Raw genomic sequence first — 21,080 nt, forward strand, 5'->3', positions numbered from 1 at the left:
TCTTACCCTCTTAACTTTGCTCAAATGCCACCTCTTCAATAAAACCAATACTGGCAACTATTTGCCATGACTTCCTCCATGACTCTCAATCCCCCTCACTCTATTTTTCCCTTTTACTTTCCAAAAATTTGCCATCTAACATTAAAAAAATAATTTACTAATTTCTATTTACTGCATTCCTATTTCTCCTAGAATACAAGCTCCACAAGGCCAGTGATCTTTGGCTTTTATTCCCTGTGTAACCTGAGACCCTAGAGCAGTGCATGGCATATTTTTTTCAAAAAATATTTGTTGAATGCATGGAATCTGTGTGGCCTCCCTCAAATCCCAGAGATGTAGTGAGTCACTGTATTCTGTATATTACTTTAACTCTTTGTTCATGCTATTGTTTTAGTCCTCTTTACTCTGATTTATAATTATTTATGTATCTCTCTTGCCCGTTACAGTGTCATGATCTTCTTGGACATTTTCTGTATGTATATTTGCAGTAAGTAATACAGCCTATCACACAGCAAAAGGACAAATAATGCCAACTTAATGAACATACAAAGGTGCTGTATGTGTGTAGTTCTCTGACACCAAATCATTAACTCTGCAAGTCAGTTATTATTTTAAAAGTCTCTCCTCAACCCCCGCTCTAGATACAAGTATATACACACACTACTAATTGAGATAATTTAAAACTATTTTTCACATATTTGCTTAATTAACTTGCAGTGACCTCTGCAAAAGCACTGGCCTCTGATGATTATAAGAGGTAGTTTTCTGGCATAGACACCAAAGCATCAAAGAGTCAGCTAGAACTAAGGAAAGCAATAACACAACTGGTTTTAATTACTCATGACAGGCAGCTGAGTATATCTGACACAGGTCTTCTCCGCAATACATCACTCAAAACAGGCCAGTTACAGGAAATGGTGGAGAAAAAAAAAAAAGCCAGAATGGGGCCAAAATGTGCCCACAATATAAAGCAGATCATCTTTCACGTGGATGACCTTGTTCATTTTGTGTTATTTTTTTTTTTTTTTTTTTTTTTTTTTTTTGCGGTACGCGGGCCTCTCACTGTTGTGGCCTCTCCCGTTGTGGAGCACAGGCTCCGGACGCGCAGGCTCAGCGGCCATGGCTCACGGGCCCAGCCGCTCCGCAGCATGTGGGATCTTCCCGGACCGGGGCACGAACCTGTGTCCCCTGCATCGGCAGGCGGACTCTCAAGCACTGCACCACCAGGGAAGCCCCATTTTGTGTTATATTTTTACGATGGTCCTGAATGTATAAAATTGCTGACCCCTTAAGACTTGGCATGCTTCTATACTGATGCTGAGGAGGGGTGGCTCAGGTTCTCAGAAGAGGAGATAGGTGAAGACTGTGCCTATTCATGAGTCACTGTATAAACCAAGGGGTCCTCCAAAGTTAATCTAGAATGGCAGGCATGTTTGTGATGAATTCATCTGTGAAGTAGAGGTGAGCAACTTCTACGTCTCCTCAACATTCACAGAAGGATTAACTTCATCTAAACCTGGTTGCTTCTTTGGACTTGTTGCTTAGCAGGTAACAGGTGAGGATTCACCTGTGAGTCACTTTGTTAACACCTACTCACAATTTTAACATATCTCTCTTACGAGGTACATCCTCCCACCTAATGAAACGATGGTCTTTGGTTGGCCATATCCTTGAGTTGGCTCCTGTTGAAAAAAGAGATTTCCTAATCAAGCAGGGTTTTACCGCAGGACCTAATTTTCTTGCTAAAGTCTCCTCCCAGATGCTTGTATGATGCCTGAGCTCACTGTCTTCTTATTTCTGTGCATTTCCTGGTTCTTGCCAGCTTGCACTGTTTGATCACTCTTTTGTCCAGTCTTGCACATTCCAGTGCTCGTGGAACTTCAGAAGCCCTTGGTTTTTCCTGCTGCTTTGCTGATTCCTGTTTGATGCCTCCAGAAACACAGACTGCCTCCTGAGTCTTTCTACTTTTATACTTTCAATAAAAGTTGGAGTCCCTGCAGTGTGCTAGGGCATATGCTAAAGACTGAGACTCTAACATGAATGCTCCATTAAGAAGCTCAGAATTTAATAGAGGAAATGGCAAGTAAGCAGGCAATTACAATGCACATGATAAGTACTGTAATACGTTAAGCAGAGGGTATGAGGGTAGCATATAGTAGCGGCACCTAAGCCAGCACCTGGGGGGTGAGGGAAGCTTTCCTAGAGCCAGTAACATCTATGCAGTCTGAGCCAGACAAAAGAAGAATGAGAGATGTTCTACACTAAGGAAGTAACGTCAATAAATGCCATGAGCCATAAATCATAGCTCCTTTAGAGATCTGTATGTATTGATAATTAAGTACGGCTGCAGGGGATGTGGGAAAACTGAGGCTGGAGAGGGAAGCCACGGTTAGATCACAAAAGGCTTTACATGTCATTCTAAGGTGATGGGAATTCATCGTATCAGTGATGGGGAGTCACTGAAAGTTTATACATAACATGGTCAGATTATGTTTTAGAAAGATTGGCATCAGCGTGGAGAATAGATTTCACCATCTAGCTACTTCCCTGAACCTGGCCCGCTTTCTTGCCTGCCCTGTCTTATCTTCCTTTGACTCTAAAGGGCCCAGTTCGACACCCCTTTCCCTATCAGTGTCCTTAAACAAAACTAATGATCAGAATCATTTTGAGACCTTACAAAAATACAAGTTATTTGATCCCATTTCACAGAATCAAACTCTCACGGAGACAGAACCTGGGAATCTCTATTTTATAAAAACTGCCCAAAGGATCCTGGGGCAGTTGGACTATGGACAGAATTTGTGAACTAATGTAGATTGTCACTTATAATACAACAGAGATGTGTTGATAAACATTAGCAATGTGTATGGCTTACTGAATTAGATTGAAGATGGCTGGAGTAGGTCTCACTCCTAATGTCTTCTTTCTACAGCATTAGAAGACCAAAACAATCAGCCCCTTACTTGGAACCTCAATATCTTTCCCTCGTTCTTTGAATAACATGTCCAGACCTTCACATGACCTGTTAGGCAGCATGATTTGGCTCCGATGGCCTCACCTCTCAAGCTACTCTTCCCTTTACCTTGTACTAATTATTAACTTGTTATAGATAGGGGATGTTGATACATTTACTCACCAGTTTCTACATTCTCAATTAAATTACAGATAGATATGGTGTGGGGAAACTTTGTGAAACAATAAAGATCTGGAAATTTTCTAAGGAGAATGGAAAATGATTTGATTTAGGATGAGAAAAGGACTGCTGCTCAACTTCAAAGACTCACCTGAGTTAAAGATCATACATCCATATTCATAGGACAATTCTGTTATTTCCTCCTTGAGGAGCCAAGGAGCAGAGAAAATGGACAATTCTGTCAATCAGCATGTGAGTACTGGCAAAGCGTAAAGTCAAGAAGTAAGAGAATAAGGGTGCTCAGGTAAAAGAAACAGAAAATTCCTGGGATGGGCCAAAAAGGAAGATTCAGTTAATTGGCTCCAAGACACAAAGGATGAAAACCTGAGTTCCCTTGTTTTGTCATACTACTTAGTCTGTTTGGTAATGATCCCCCATTTTATTTAATTCTGGTCTCTGGCTTCTCCACCAATGGTTCTAACTCACATTCTGTTACGTTACCCTAGAGCACTGTGAATAACATACTGCAGCTGGAGGGTGCCAGTGGCAGAGTAAGTGACATAATTTTCCAGGACATAAATGAAACTACCTAGGTAAGGTTATATCAAGGTAGTAAATGTTTTATAATAATTGTTTCCCTCCTAAGTTACAGATATGACTTACAGACATGATTTTTATGGTGATAGCATATCCATACAATAGACTTTCTTTACTTAAATTGACTGCATTTCATAGAAGACTCAATATATATCAAAACACAAATATGTCCTTCACAGGAAGATATTAGAGTGTTTTAAATACAGTAGCTGTTATATTTAAACATTCTCCTAATAAAAGTTAATTACATTTTTGTTTTTGAAAGATTTTAGATTATTTTTAATTAAACCAATGCCTTAAATTAATCCAGTTGGTTCAATTTTCAGGCTTATCATTTCGTTTCTCTTTCCAATGTACAGTCATATCAATCAAGGAAACAGGAGCAGCTGCAATGAAGCAAGTTGTGTTGGAAGCCAATGGCTAAAATTAGATTATCAATGACATTTACTTATATGTTCACAGCTGAAATTTCAAGGGTAAAACATTTTCTCCTGAAAGGAGACACTTCCCCATCACTGGAATGCAGACTTTTGTTATCAAATTATATCCATATTACATCACTGGGTGGTGAAACTGACCCAAAATAGAAAGTGAAACCACAGTCTTTTTTTCTGCTAAAGCTAAAGACAAAATTAAGTAATGGAATTGTTTTTATAAGATTATTTTGACTGGTGCCTTCTTAATTAGGGGGAGATTTTTATCTAGAGTAGTATTCCCAAGGAGGAAGGAAGTATAATGTATCTAGCATGAGGGCAGAGAAAGGTGGTCTAGGCTTTACCCTACCCACCCTAAACTACTCTATAATGCAAATCTTCAGAGACCAAGCAGTTTAGATTTTTGTGAACGTGGCTCCCTTTTCTGTTTTTTGCGTACCTAGTCTATCTACCTCCCAGGCACGAGATAAACTATTGCTCATCCCTTGGGTTCCCTCCAAGTCCCCTGGACAGCCGAACTCTGTCATCATTCCTCTGTGTCTCACACACACACACACTCAGACCAAAATCCAATTCACCGCTGTCTCATTTCCTGGGAATTTAAATCTAAGAAAGTCTAGTTTTTCCAGTAAATGGGGATAGACTCTTTTTGTCCCCACTTTTTAAAGTTTTTCAAATATTTAGGTTTCTTCTATGATGTAGGTTGGTCCGAAGGCACTCCATCCCTAAGGATGGGAATTGTCAAGCTTGTTCAGAGGATGTTATGGGAGAAATCTGGAGGACCAGAGCTTTGGGGGAGTTCCCATGATACCTAAGGCTAGCTAACTGTTCTAAGCACAACTATAGCCAGATCTCCCTTTGTGTCCTTGTTCCGCCTCCACAAATCCTCCAATCAGCCCCATGTGTTTTCTTCTTCTCTATCTGGAAAGAGAAGAATGGTAGATGCAATGCCATGCAGGACTAACCAGAGACCCACTGAATCCAGATGGCATCATATCTCCCCAGTGGGGGTGTGAATTCCTTCAGACTGTAGCAGTGGTAGGTTTCTACCTTGTCCCCTCTGACCTGCAGGTAGTTCTGTGCCATGAGGAGGAATGATTCCATCATGTCCACAAGTTCCACAGTGTTGAAAACCAGCAACAGGACATGCTTGCTGACCCTTCCTATCCCAGAGCCGCAATCCAGGGCACAGTCTGTCCCAGCTCTCTCAGGTAGAAAGGTACCTTGTGGAATACTTCAGGAACAGACACTCACCCTGAGTTTGGACACTCAATTACCTCCTTAAATAAACTTTATTTGGGTCAATTTCATATAATTAAATGTACTATTTTAAGTATACCATTCAATGAGTTTGGACAAATGTATACAGGCACGTAAACACTACCACAATCAAGTTATAAAATATTCAACGACTTTTTTCAAAAAAAAATCCAATCATGTCTAGTTTTTGCCTTCTTTATTTTATTCAATATAGGTCTTCAAAGAATTTCAAAATAGGATTTTAGAAAATAATGTCTTAAGTTTGAAAACTGGGTAATTTTCTCTAAGATAAATGGGGCTTTGAAAGCCCTATGAAAATAGAACTTTGTTAACTGTAAATTTGGGTCAAACCCACAGCTAAATGGACCTGCACCATAGCTTATTGCCTTGTTAAAAAAAAGAGAGAGCAAAGCAGTGAGAGTCTTTCAGAGTTTTAAAATTACTTTTCAAATTCATGCAATGAAAACATTTCAATTCATACTGGGATGGATAATTGAAATTTTATTTTTTTCAGAACTGATTTTGGGGGCTCTGAATTATCTACTATTCTTGTGTGGAAGATAATTTTTAAGACTTGAGCTGAGGAAATGCAAACTGTTCCATTCTCAGGCCGGGATTTTACTTCAAACTCAGCCTCAGTGACACACAGCACATTCATGAGGATAAAAGGTGGTTGCAGCAAAGTCCCCTTGTCTCTTTTCATGCTAAAAATTGTTTTCTGCTTTTATACCAGAAGCTACATGATTTATTGGGCACAAAAGCCCTGAAATTTTTTTAAAGTAAATCTCTGCATTAAATTAACTGAGGGTGAAAGATGAATAGGGGGTAGAGATAGGAGGAAATCAGCCAATAAAAACTTTCTCAAACTTGCTTCTATAAAGTAATATACACATATACATATATACATGTATGTATGTGTACATGACCAGTATATATCTATGATATGTATATGTGTATATATGTGTATGTGCATATATACATATATATGTATATGTGTGTGTGTGTATATATATATATAAGATTCAGCTGGTCTAAATTATTTGGTCACAGTTGGGATGGCTGCTGAATAGGTTTTGTGCTAGAAATTACAGTAACAAGATACTTGAAGTTGTCAATCAAGATCTTAAGGAGAAAGTCTACTCTTGATTTCTCAGGACCTAAGGGTTTTAAAAAAAAAAAAAATTGGCTGAGGATCAAAAGGTGAAGTTTAAGCAGAAGGAAACATCAGAAATGCTGCTTTCCAGTCCACTCAAAAGGCCTTCCTTACAGCAAGAACAAAGAAGAACAAAAAGTGAAGTAATTGTAGTTTCTTTTCAGAGGAAATAATAATAATCACAATTTATTGACTGCTTGTGTGTAGCAAGCTCTTTGCATCCATAATAACTATAGTAATCAAAAAGCCCCACAAGATAATGATTATTCTCCAATTTGGAGATGAGGACCCTTAGACTTTTTTAATATCACCCAGCTAATGGCAGAACTAGAATTTGAACAGTGAACTGTGTGAATCCAAAGCCAGTTCTACCTTAGGGCTGTCACCTCGAGTGCCACAACTCTGGTTCCCTTGTTAGTAGCTGTCTAACGTTATGTTGAAGAGAATTCTAAGGCTTCATTCAGACTTACCAGGAAGAGGTCTATGATTGATTAGTTATGTCTGCCTTGAGTATGGGAATGGGAAGTGGTAGTACATGTGCCACTTGTTTGCCATTCCTACTTACAATATGCTACATCCCTCATTCAGATATTATAATATAAACTAAGCTAATTCATTAAAAGGCCTAGGCTAAAGTTTTATGTTATGAAGGCCATAAAAGCAGCATCATTTAAATAAATTTATAACATAAACAAGATGGAGGGAAATACAGGGAAATTATTTTAAGCTACTGAAAATGACTTCAGTTGAAATCTGTGTGCTCAACTAGAGATTCTCATTATAATTTTTTCTTATCATTATTTAGCCCTAAAGGCTCTACTGATCGTGTTGCTCACATTATTATAGCAAGTGGTTTTAAAAATTGAACCATGGGACAATAAAACAGAGACAACAGAGATCTATGCCAAAGGATTTCAAGAAGTTTAAAACAGCCTAACTCCTTTTTCTCAATGAACAAATAACTATGAAGCTGTTCTGGTTAAAGTGAGGCAGGGCCTCACCCACTCAGCCTTTCTATCATTCTCCCAATAAGCCCTTGAAGGATATCAGTACAACCCTGGAGTTTTAAAACCATTCATGTCTAATCTCCCTACTTTTTCGGACAAGGAAACTGAGGCCCAAAGAGGTGAAATATTTGCAATAGAACTTCCTTGAAAATGCACATCCTCTGATGTGTATTTTTCATCAACTTAGATGTGTGATATCTGACCGCAGTTATCCTTGAAACAAGTTATTTACAAATACAAAAGATGCCTTTCACTCAAATCCTGAGCACCTTAGCCCTTCGCCACTACTGCCTAGTTCTCTTTATTGCATATCACTCCACATGGTTGGCACTACCTCTCATATCCTGGCACCACATTTATTCCTCTGTCTCTCATTCACATGCAGCACCTCTGAGAAGGGACATTTAAAGGCTGATCTTGGGAACAACATCTCTAGCCTCTTGGATACCATGGCTGCCCACTACCGTGATTGGATTGAAATTTGATGCTCTTCCATGAATGTGACCAGAACTACATACAATGTGTGATTTCAAAACAAGATGTTTTGTTATTTTCATTTATTATCCTATCTTCATATTTATGGATTCATATAAAATAGTGAAATATTCTTAGAAATTTCATTTTCATTTTGATTCTGCCTATGTATTTTGTCTTGAAGAATATTATTTTACCTTCTTTCCATTGGAGTTTAAAAATAAAATGAGGGCTTCCTTGGTGGCGCAGTGGTTGAGAGTCTGCCTGCCAACGCACGGGACACGGGTTCGTGTCCCGGTCCTGGAAGATCCCACATGCCGCGGGGCGGCTGGGCCCGTGAGCCATGGCTGCTGAGTCTGCGCGTCTGGAGCCTGTGCTCCGCAATGGGAGAGGCCACAACAGTGAGAGGCCCGCTTACCGCAAAAAAAAAAACTAAAATGAAAGTGCTAAATGCCACTTTATAAAAACCATGAAATACAAGTTAGCCCCCAATTTTTTAGTCATCCAATCTCTGAGAAATGTCAAGAGATAAATATCATCAAATACCAATTACTTTTTATAAATTTCTACTTTCCCCAATAGACAGCTAGAAGTAAGGAATGTTATCAGCTATGCTGTTGACATCATCTTGGTATCATTTGTTTATTTGCTAAAGTAAGCACATTTGCAACAAGTTTAAACACCTTTTCCCACTGTCTCATGTCACTAAGTGTTGAAAGGAAAGAAACTTTAAATTAAACAATCTGTCTTTTCCCAGTTGACACAAGGATAAATCATGTCAGATACTCATATTCCCTAACTCCTTGTATCTTGACCTGGATACTAATTTAGCATATTATTAAGGTCAAAGTACCAAAATATCATTTCTTTAAAAAGACTGTGTTTGTACTTAGTTAGAGGTCACAGCTTCACAATGAGCCTAGTCTACTAAGAAGGACTCCTTAAATTTGTTTGAAAAGAGCAGGCTGCTCTTTTCCAACATAAATATGCAAGCACAAGGCTGTTTCCTTTCCCGGGTCCATGGGCGTGTGTATGGGCTCTGTCTGACCAGCATCCCTGTGGTCAGCTTGGCATTCCACATGGAGTGACAAGACAGCTGGATTACTAACTAAGCTTCTGAAATGCATTGGGATCAAAGTCAGCCTCACCATGAGGCAAGCAGGAGGGATTGCTCTTGGCCAGACTGGAGGAGAATTGAGGTCTGTGGTCCACACACACACACACACACACACACACACAAAGCAGGGATTTTTCTGCTTCATGAGACAAATGGAAAAAATATGTCGTGGATAAGAGCAGGGAGTTTGGTGTCAGACAGACCTTGCCAGGCGTAAGTCCTAGCTCTGTCTCTTACCAACTGTGTAACCTTAAAAACTTATTTAACCTCTCCAAGCCTCAGTTTCCACAACTGTGAAAACAAGAAATGATAATAGTACTTGCCTCACAGAATTATTAATGAAGAGTAAATAAGACAGTGCTTCTAAAGTGCTTATCAGAGTGACTGACTATCTCAGAAAAAGTGCTCAGTGAAATCAGTCAGCAACACTCATTTAAAAATATTCCAGGTTAACCTGACCTAGAAATAGCCCCAGCCAACATCCCTAGCTCCATAGTCTTTATGGCCACAGCTGATGTCCACTTTGGCCCAATGGGTGCTCCATCATTATCCTTTTTTCTATACTCAGGCAAAGGGTGCTCCAGGGAAGTTGGATGTGAAGTGAACCTCACCTCAACACTAGGGATATTATTAATGTTATGCTTCTAAATAGGTTGACAACATAACCCCAAATATTCATAATATTCTTAATGTTTCCTTCATTAGAATAAAATGGACTCCAAATTTCAAACGAATGACTTCATAGTGAATTGGAACAAAACCTATTTGCTGGGTAGGACTTTGTTCTCAGTAGAACCAACAATAGCTTTATTGTGTGGGTTAAGTCTATTCTAACAACTGAATGAAGCTCCTTAAGATATAATGAATGCATTTTACGAAAGCTTGTTATTAGTAGTAGTAGCAATAAATTAGATTTATTGGGCAATAATTATGTGCACTAAAGTAAGCACTTGACTTATATTATCTCATTTGAGCTTCACATTATCCTATGAGGTGAGTTCTGTGGTTATGCCCTAGTCACAGGTGAAAAATTGAGGTTTAAGAGCATTTAAGGAATAAGCCCAAGGTTGCTTATACAGTAAGAAGAACTGTAATGACTCTAGAGCCCAAGACTTTGTCCCCTACAGTATATGATCCATCTTCATATGGCGTGGAAGTAAGGAAGTGGAGTTTCACCCAACACCAAGTCTACAAAGGGATCACATTCTTTCAAGGCAATGTCTCAACTATGTATAGAATAATATAAAGAGATTCTACTATACTTACTACTTTTAGACTGAACATAACCTTGCATTTCCTTACAACACTGAATTTTTATTACAGGGACTCAAAAAATCACCCCAAAATCCAAAATGGCATGATCTCTCATCAATCATCTGGGTATCAACTGTTTATCTATAAGACTCTGAAAGAGAAGTCTTCTTAATCCACTAATTGTAATATTAACGCTGCTAGTTCACCTTCCCCTGTAGCATAAGAAATTAGCTGGTGCTAAGAGGGTGAAATGCCAAGTGGGACAAACCAGTCATTTAATGTGACCTATCCTTTCTGAACATCTTAAAACAGGCTTTCACACTACACTCTTGGCTGAGCCATATGGCTTTAATATGACTTAAGCAACAACACAGAAGCAACAACACAGAGCTCAATGTTTGCAAGGACTTTGCCTCCTCATCAAACTGCAGTTGGATAACTCACCCCAACGAATTTCCTAAGAAATTCTCGAGAGGCCTGGATATCTGGGTTGGACAGTTCGATGAAATTTCCCATCATACCCTCTTCTGTAGCTGGTACTTCTTGGTAGAAGAGTTTAGCTCTGGCATAGAAGTGCATCTCACCATTGATGACTTGACTTGTTAAAGCATACAATTTCACTGCAAATGAAATATTATTAATATTTATCAGTATTTAAATGGCAGAACAAGTTTATTCTTATCATGCATTGAATTTCCTCTTAGAAGCCTGCAAATCTGTGCTGTGGGAGAAAAGGTATTAGTTTGATGTCAGAAGATCTGGGTTTGAGTTCTGGCTCAGTGACTTACTTGCTATGTAACCTTGGGTAAAGCTCTTAACTCCTATGATCTTCAGGTATCTCATGCATAAATCACAATCATGTGGCATTTTCATGATTTAATAACACTAGAGTTTAATTTTAAAAATAGCTTGTCACTGTATTAAAAGAAAGCTGAACAGTGTTTGCTAGAGTAGAATAAATAATATCGCAAGTTTCAAAGTAACTTTTACCTTTGACCTCCAAATATTTTATGAGAATTTAATCACTAATCTTTACTTCTAATCATGAGGTAGATTAGGCATAGCTATTTTTTCATCTCTTTTTTTTATGCAACTCATACCCAAATATCTCTTTGTACCAACATTACAGAAAATGTGCTTGAGCTCTATCTTCTGAAAATAAAATAATAAAAAGAAATATAATATTTATTGAGCAACTATTCTGTACCCGGTAGTGTACTAGGCATATTCACATATACTACATCATTTCATTATTTCAGGTATTTTAAAACATTTATTTTTAGAACAACATGTGTTCTACTTCTGAGGGGTAAATGAGTATGCATTTAAGTGTGTTTTTTAAACCAAAAGGCACACTTGCAGATATAAAATATTTTCATTAGAGGATATTCAGAAGGAAATGATAGAAAGTGAGATAATAGGGAGAAACTTATGGTTCAAGATTGTAGGCTGAATATATGCATTTGTCCTCCCTGTTTTCCGGTACTCCCCAAGAATCATTTTAATAAACTCAACCCTTAACAGTGAAGAAAATGAGAAGGGGCCATCAAATGGATTCATGATTTCAACAAATTTCTGGAAGACAAAAAACAGATAAAGCAGATGGAACAGAGCTAAAGAATTTACAGCAGGCTTCCCTGGTGGCGCAGTGGTTGAGAGTCTGCCTGCCGATGCAGGGGACACGGGTTCATGCCCCGGTCTGGGAAGATCCCACATGCCGTGGAGCGGCTAGGCCCGTGAGCCATGGCCACTGAGCCTGCGCATCTGGAACCTGTGCTCCACAACGGGAGAGGCCACAACAGTGAGAGGCCCGTGTACCGCAAAAAAAAAAAAAAAAAAAAAAAAAAAAAAATTACAGCTCAGGATAGTTGCAAAAGGAAGTAAGAGTTAATAAAACAAAAAAATCTGTCTACAGGCCAACTGGTGAGGCAACCAATGCACTCCCCACAAAAGTGACAAGCAGCACAGCTATAATCCTAGGGAGGGTAAATATGTCTCTTCTCTAAAAAAAAGGAAAAAAAATTAATTAAGTGCCTTAGGAGAAAAAGACCAGTTAGTGTTGGAATCCTAGAACACTACTCATTCTGGCATATAGAGGATTCCAAGTACCTCATTGCCTCATACTCAGAGTCTCGCAAGATCTACCGGCGATTGTAGAGCTTCTTGTCATCCTTTCTATTCAGTGGAGAAGTACACACAGAGGAAACCTTCTCCATTACCTAAAATCATTGCCCCTGTCCTTCATTTCTAACTATGGATAAATAATGATTTCCAAACACATGGGGGTAAAATGGCAGTCTGAAAAACAAAGATACAGATAGACAATCAAAACTGACCCCAAAGGAAATAGAAATAATCCAGGAAATGAATGAGAATTTAAACCAAAACTAAACAAAAACGTACACCCTTGAAGAGGTATGAGAACAGGTGCATCCATAAATCGAAGATGTCAAGAAAATGATAATTTAAAGAATAATAAAGAATTCTTAGAAATTAAAATTTTGATTACCAAACACTTTGGAATATAACGTTGAGTAAATTATCAGGACATAAAGGAAAAGACTGATATGGAAAACAGAAGTAAAAAGATTAGAGCTATAAAGACTTAATTCATGTACTTCCCTGGTGGCGCAGTGGTTAAGAATCCGCCTGACAATGCAGGGGACACGGGTTCGAGCCTGGTCCGGGAAGATCCCACATGCCGTGGAGCAACTAAACCTGTGTGCCACAACTACTGAGCCTGTGCTCTAGAGCCCGTGAGGCACAACTACTGAGCCCACTCACCACAGCTACTGAAGCCTGTGCACCTAGAGCCTGTGCTCCGCAATAAGAGAAGCCACCACAATGAGAAGCATGCACACTGCAACAAAGAGTAGCCCCCGCTCACCACAACTAGAGAAAGCCCGCACGCAGCAATGAAAACCCAGCGCAGCCAAAAAAATATAAATAAATAAATAAAAGTTGAATGAGTTGAAAGTGCTAAGTACATTCCATCAGTGCTCAGAATTCAATGAAAAGAATGAGCTATAATCAAAAAGAAAATTTGAAAAATATTTTTTAAAAAAAGACAATTCAGAAGACCCAACATCAAGCTAATTAGGATTCTCAAAAACTGAAAATGGAGGGAAGAAAATTATTACAGAAATAATAGAAAAAAATTTCCCAGAGCTGAAAGAGACTATAAGGTCCGAAAGTACTGAGCAGCATGGATTTAAAAATACTAATAATTAAATAAAAGTCACATTTATATATATCCTTAGGAAATTTCAAATCACAAAGAGTAATGAGAAGATCATTAAGTTATTTAGAGGGAAAAAGTTTGTTGACCTTCAAGTAGGGTTGCCAGATTTAGCAAATAAAAATACAGGACACACGATTAGTTTTGAATTTTAGATAATCAATGGATAATCTATTAGTATAAATACAGTTGAAATATCACACATTGCATGGGACATACTTATACTAAAATTTGTTCGTTGATTATCTTAAATTTAAATTTAGCCGGCCTTTTATATTTTATCTGGCAACCCTATGTTCAAAGAACTAGAATCAGGCATATAACACAGATCTCATCAGAAACCCTGGAAAACAGTGGAGCAGTGTCATCAATCTTCTGAGGGAAAATTATTTTGAGGCTAAAATTTGTTACCATTCAAATGGTGAAAGAATATTTACCTCCCATGGATTCATCCTTCAGAAGTTTTTTGAAGCTATATTCCAGCCCAATGAGGGTTAAAATCAAGAGAAGATATACAATGAAATTAACCCAGGAATCCAATGAAAAGAAATACCAAAATGACAGATACTATCAGATCTAGAAAGAAATCAGTTTATATTACAACAGAAAACATAGGCTTTAAAAAAATATCTTCAGGAAGTAGAATGAACTGGATTCTGGGTAATAGATAGTAGGTAAGAAGTAAGGAGACATAGTGATATTCTTAGGAAGACATATTTTTAACCGCAATCAACAAAAATAAAAGACAGTTGAAAGTTCTAAGTAAAATATACAACAGTATAAAAATGTTACAATCAGGATATGAAGCAAACCAAAATATGACGTAATTTTATGTAGAAGGAGTATAAGAAAAGACAATCTATTTAACCTTAACTAGGAACATTTTTCTTCAGGTAAACAAAGATTGTGACATTGGACTAATGCACTACTTGGCTTTGAATTGAACAATGGTTACATAATCCCAAATTTTGATTCTAAAAGTTGAAAATCCAATAAACACTACTACTATCCATTTTAGTATGCTTCATCTGTGGAGTTAAATCAGTATTTCCCAACTTGAAAACACTGGATGTGGCCAACATTTGGACCCTTGAATGATCATGAATTTGATAAAAGGGGTACAGGAATCAGTTCCCATGTACTTTATTTTCTAGAGACTAACAATGTTATATACTATATCTCCCATATATATTAACCAACAATAGATTGTCATTTTAAAAATACAAATCTTTTAAAACTATTAATAATACATAGATTTTTTGACATTTTATACTCAAGTTAGTTACTGATTGAGAAAATAAAACATTAAAAGGAGCACCCTCATGTTCAAAAACATTGGAAACCACTGACCTACACCAGTCCCGCTTCCCTAGTACTTGGTAAAGTGTTGTGTAAACAGGTAACTCAAGAAATGCTGATAATTTCAACAGGGACGACAAAAATTATTCATCGCCATGCCAAAAACATGACTGTTTCAAATTCTTCTGTATGCCTCAGAAAAGCAGGCTAGGAAGTCATAGCTTACCAAGTCTTCCCAGAGTTGAATGCTTCTTGAGATCACAGGCAAGCCACAGCCCAGTACTCTCTCGTTGATCCAACCAAAGCAGCAAAACAGCCACACTCATCATCACCTGGTTAAGTCAACAAGTTGGTGGAGTTTATTAAAACCCTTAATCTGGAAATGGGAATGGTCCATTATGCCAGCAACATTTAGACTACAAGTGAATGCCAAGCTCAGCAGGGGTCAGACTCAATAGGTAAGTTTTTATGGTTATGGGCTTGTCACCTAATTGACAGGAACATTTCACTAAAAAGATATATGAGGTGTAATGGCCAGCCCCAGGTTCTCCCTTCTTGATAGCTCCTGCAATGGTGCCAGCTGATTCAGGTAAGGTTATCAGTCATCAGCCTGTGCCTTTTTATTACAGAAATACATCTAGTGGCTTATTCTTGCATGATTGCAATGTTTTTGTGAAACTTGGGGTAGTCTAAGAGAGCGGCTAGACACTCTATTAGTTCTAGATATAATATGGTACTTATTTCTTGACCTACGTTATGAGCTGAACTCCCAAGGACCTTCCAATGGCTTACTTGTTACAAAAATAAAAATAAAGTATATGTGAATTTGCCCTGAAGAAGAACAAAGATCTCGTGAACTCTCTAAGAAAAATTTTGTTGAGAGATAAGTGTCTATGTTTGCTGAGTAGCTTTTTCTTTTTCTCTTTTTAATAGTTGGATATAACTATTTTAGACTTTATTCCAAACGTTAGACCTGTTTGTCAACTGAAAATTGACCTGGGAGTCTTCAGAGGATATGCAGGCTAGATTTAAATGGTAAGTTTGAAATGATCGGAGATAGAATATTGAATCAAGTTAGTCTATAAGAGAAAAGAAAGTCCAACTAGAAGATGCCCTTATGAAGTGTAAGATCTTCCATAAAAGAGGTTTGTAGGTGATGACTTCTCATTTTAGCCATTAAAGAAGAAATGGTAAAAATTTAAGGAAGGAAGGGAGGGAGGGAGGGAGGAAGGAAAGAAGGAAGGGAGGAAAGAAGGAAGGAAGGGAGGAAGGAAGGAAAATGTACTTGGGCACAATGGAATATTACTCAGCCATAAAAGGAAGAAAATCCTGCCATTTGTGACAACATGGATGGATCTTGTGGGCATTATACTAGGTGAAATAAATCAGAGAAAGATAAATAATGTATGATCTTACTTACATATGGAATCTAAAAAAAACCAAAGTCATCTGTGTTTTCACCAACAGGAAAGGGTAGGAAGTGGGATTTTATCAATGTTCCTGGTAGAATCCAAGGGTCTGTGTGTGCCAGAACGCTAGAAAGTCATCATTAACAAGTGTCAGAATTACCCTGAGAGGCCCTCTAGGTTTTATTTCTTCCCTGCATGCTTTAGGTGTCTGGTGTTTCTTGCCTCTAAAATAATGCACTGCCTACCCTGAAAGTTTTAGTGGGTTTTTTTCAACTGAGAGCTACTTCAGTGTTCCCTAAATTCTTTTCAGCCTTCAACACAAATAACGTAAGCAGAGGCGGGAAAGGAGGGAAAATACACTTTCCCCTCTTTAGCAAGAATGTACTCAAGCTCTCACCACACATCACATCCCCTGCCCACTGGGCTGAGTGTCTTCGTAACTCTCTATTCCAACTTTAGTGTTCTCCCTGACCCACTGTCAAATTTGAAAAGGTCAGAATTCAGGTGAAGATACTGGGGACAGATTTTTCATGGTGAGATTTTGCATCAGAAGAGTCAGAAGCTGATTCAGCAGTCACCACGCCTCCTCTGCACCTCTGCAGCATCCTGTAGTGGTCTCTATCATGACTTCCACATTCCACAAAAATTATCTGTGTGGGTCTCTCTCCTACACTAAACTCTCAGGATAAAGCTCTATTTTATTTTCCTTGTAATCCTAGGACTTACAATTACACTTAACACATAGCAGACCTCCTTTAAATGTTCACTGAATAAAGGAATATTGTCTAGCTTTTTGTTCTTTGAATAATACACAGGTTCAGCAAAGTAGTGAATGGCTGTAAGGAAAAACCAGCATAATCACAAATAAGTCACACTTTTTGTAGTTTACGAAAAACTATAGGAGGATATATCTTCTCTCCTAATTAGGCATACCCAAATAATAAAAAATATTAACTATCGCTGATCAAATATGTATATATGTGCTACATATGCTAAGCATTTATATCTAACTGAATATGTAAGATAAATGTGATTATCTACAGAAGAAAACAGGGCATCAAGAGGTTAACTAAACTGCCAGTGAGTGACACAACTGGGATTTAAACCGAGGTCTATTTAAATCCAAAACTCATATTTCATCCATCTAACACAGTGTATCTGAGAGTCTGCTAAATAAAGGGAAATTATCTGGTTCTTCATTTCTTTAAAGTGAAAAAATGATCTTACAGCATTTGCACTGCAAAGGTAACAATAAACATTTGGAAAATGTATCACTGTACAAAAAGTTGTGCAGCAATGCCTACCACAGGGATGAAATCGATTTGAAAAATGCCAAGAGTTGTATGCTGAGTTTCATTTGGAAGTTCCAAGTGTATTATAGGAAATGTTTTTATTAATTCTAGTTTTTAATTGCGATGGCAAAGGCGTGGCCATTGTTCTCAATTTCCTCCTCAGAGCCTAATTCCTCTAAAAAGGGGTAAGTGAAGGGGGGTTGGTTACTAACCATTAGTGGGTACCTGTGTTCCAGGCATTAGGCTAGGCACTCTCAGGTCATCTCTTCACACTCTGGTCCTCACAACGACACTACAAAACTGGGATTATAATCATCATTTTACAGGTAAGTAATGAGAAAATCAGAAAGATTTAGTAACTTACTCAATATTACACAGAAATGAAGTGTCACAGCCAGGCCCTAACCCAAACCTATTTAAATGCAAAGCCTTAAGTCAGAAAGAGAAAAACAAATACCGTATGCTAACACATATACATGGAATCTAAAAATATAAGCGGTTTTGAAGAACCTAGGTACAGGACAGGAATAAAGATGCAGACCTAGTGAATGAACTTGAGGACACAGGGAGGGGGAAGGGTAAGCTGGGACGAAGTGAGACAGTGGCATGGACATGTATATACTACCAAATGTAAAATAGATAGCTAGTGGGAAGCAGCTGCATAGCACAGGGAGATCAGCTCGGTGCTTTGTGACCACCTAGAGGGGTGGGATAGGGAGGGTGGGAGGGAGATGCAAGAGGGAGGGGATATGGGGATATATGTATACATATAGCTGACTCACTTTGTTATACAGCAGAAACTAACACAACAATGTAAAGCAATTATACTCCAATAAAGATGTTAAAAATAAACAAACAAATAAATGCAAAGCCTTTGTTCCTTTTGCTAAACCACGTGGAACTATTGTTCTAAATGTGAAGTTAAACTAAGCCTTTACCAATGTCCAGGAGTAACAGATTCTTGCTCAATATATAATTAATAAATATTCGCTGACTTCTATGTACTAGAAATATGCTGTGGATAGTGCTAGAAGAATTACTGAGGAGTAATTATATGAACATCTCCAATTGGGCCATATATAGGCCCCTGCATGCACTGGTATACAAACTGGAGATTTATATGAATTGTTTTCCTCTTCTACTTCTGATTTGTTCACAAACAGCCACCTTTGGAAAATTCATTGACTCCAAGCCTCCAACTGAATGTGGGCTGGTAAAACTAGATTATAGGAACCTGCTCACTGGCTGCCCATCTTGTTGATTATCTCAGTAGAAAGCCAGTGCTCCTCATAGACTATGTTTTGTATTCCTGTCAATTCAAAAAAAGTGCTAAAACTTACATTGCTCCTCTCATTTGTCAAGTTGCCATTTATAACGGGAGGCAGCATGATCTTGTGGTTAAAAAAGACGGACCATGGAGCTAGACTGCCTGGATTCTAATCCTGCACTACTTACTTCCTCTGTTCCTCAGATATAGGGTGGAGAAAATAACGGCACCACATAATAGAGCTGTTGTGAGGATTAACTGAGATAATATATGTAACCCACTGAGAATAGTAATAAGCTTGCTCCCATTTCTTTGTGAAGACCTGTTGTATTCAATGGCAGAGCTAACTTTTCCATTGGAGATTTTGAATATGCATGCTCTTGCTTCTCCATGAATCACTGAGGCTAGTCGGGGATATTTCAGCAAATGTCCCCATGACTGAATGTCACTGCCCGGTGAGCTGGTGTGAGCCTGGTTGCCTAACACAGGCAGTTGGAGGGAGGAAGGAAGGAAAGAAGGAATCAAAGAGTCCGGTTAGCCACTGTTCTTCCCATGACTACCCCAAACAACAAACTCTCTGTGCAGACTCTACAGTAGGGTTCCCCATCCTTTTAAAAGAAGGGCTTTATTTTCATTTCTATGAAGTCTTGAAATCATCAGGAGGAGGGAAAGCCAACTCTAAAACACTTCAGTGGGGCTGAGTTTTATTTCCAAACTGAAAAGACTAATATCCACTGCAGCCTGAAAACTCCCATATAGCAAATTAAGCTTATCATCTTCGGTAATGCCTGTTCTAAGGAAGGCTACATGATGACTTTAAAAGAGATCTGACTCTAAGGAAGGAGATAAAAAGCTAATGCTTACTGAGTGTTGGCTAGTTTCACATATATAATTGCATTTAATCCTCCAACAGCCCCACAGTTTTGAGGAAAATGATGCTCACAGACGTTAGTAACTTGCAGAGGTGATTTTCTCTACCACTAGCAGTGCCAGAATTTGAACTCAGGACATTGGTAACCTGCAATTAATTACTAGTAAAGGGCCCTTAATTTGTCTAATAAATATTTATTGGGGTCTTTTAATTCATCTTTAGCTACTTTCAGAGATGAGTTTCTTTTCTAATAGTTATTTTTAAAATTAGGCAGTCATCTGCCCCTTAGTGAACCTCTCATAAGTTACTGTAATTAGTATCTTTCTCCAGACTAATGCAACACGAGCCAACAAGCTACTGTTATTGAGGTGTGGCCCAAAGAATGTCTCCAGAAAAGCAATGCTCTGACAATATGTGGAGTGGTCAGAACATCATCACCTTCCAAATAGACTGCTCTAACTTTTCCATTTGAATACAAATGAGATGTACACTATGTCCTAAAAGAATTACTCATGTGTAGTGCTATCTACCAGAAAGAGCCCTGGTCTTGGGTTCTTGCTTTGGTATCTAGATGAGACCTATCTAGATTAGATCTCATCACCTCTGAATTTTCTTTTCCTCACTTGAAAAGATAAGATAGGGGGCAAGAGTGAGAAGGTGGGTGGAAAAATAATAATACCCTATCTACCGCATAGCATGGCTGTGAGGATCAAATAGAGTCATGAATGTGAAATTTTTATAAGAAATATATATAAATATAAGATGGAAGTATTTGTATGTCTAGAGTTAGATTCCCTTCAGAAATGGACTTATAGAAAGAGACTTTGGTAAGCTGCTAACATAGTTTTGAATGCAATACAAAGAATTATGTAGCTCCTTTCACGTCTGGAAACCCTGGCCACATCAAGTGTACAATGGGGCTTTCAGCAACCTTAACAAAGCAGACTGGGGTTGATACACACTGTTCCTGCTTTCATGGGGGGAAAATATAAATCAAAGGGAGATACTTTACTCCTTAATCGCAAGTTATTTCCTCCTCAGTGTTGTTAAGAGCGCCCTGAAGTAACCATTTTCACAGAGGCTGAGAAAAGTGTAGACAAACCAGATAAGCTTTTTATTGCCCTATTGTCCAATTCCTGAAAACTAGAGGAAATAACTAAAATGGAGACAGACTACAGCCCAGTTTTTTTCTTAATATTCAAAGACCAAACTAAAATCTGCTCCTTTTAAGCTCTTGGACTATTATTGTAATTTAGAAAGGCCAGAAAGGATTAT

At 38.2% G+C, this 21,080-nt stretch overlaps 1 protein-coding gene across 1 annotated transcript in view; it reads right to left on the reverse strand.

Annotated features, from left to right (window-relative positions):
• Positions 1-5,124: 5,124 nt before the first annotated feature.
• NTMT2 (N-terminal Xaa-Pro-Lys N-methyltransferase 2) overlaps positions 5,125-21,080 on the reverse strand; it is a gene marked incomplete at both ends in the record, with an annotated part of 31,034 nt that continues 15,078 nt past the window's right edge. The window contains 4 exon segments of the mRNA XM_082858455.1: positions 5,125-5,388; positions 10,874-11,049; positions 14,105-14,191; positions 14,194-14,243. Coding sequence (XP_082714581.1) covers positions 5,125-5,388; positions 10,874-11,049; positions 14,105-14,191; positions 14,194-14,243 — 577 coding nt within the window.

The sequence above is a fragment of the Leucopleurus acutus genome, assembly GCF_964270905.1.
Source record: "Leucopleurus acutus genome assembly, chromosome: 2".
Classification (NCBI taxonomy): Eukaryota; Metazoa; Chordata; class Mammalia; order Artiodactyla; family Delphinidae; genus Leucopleurus; species Leucopleurus acutus.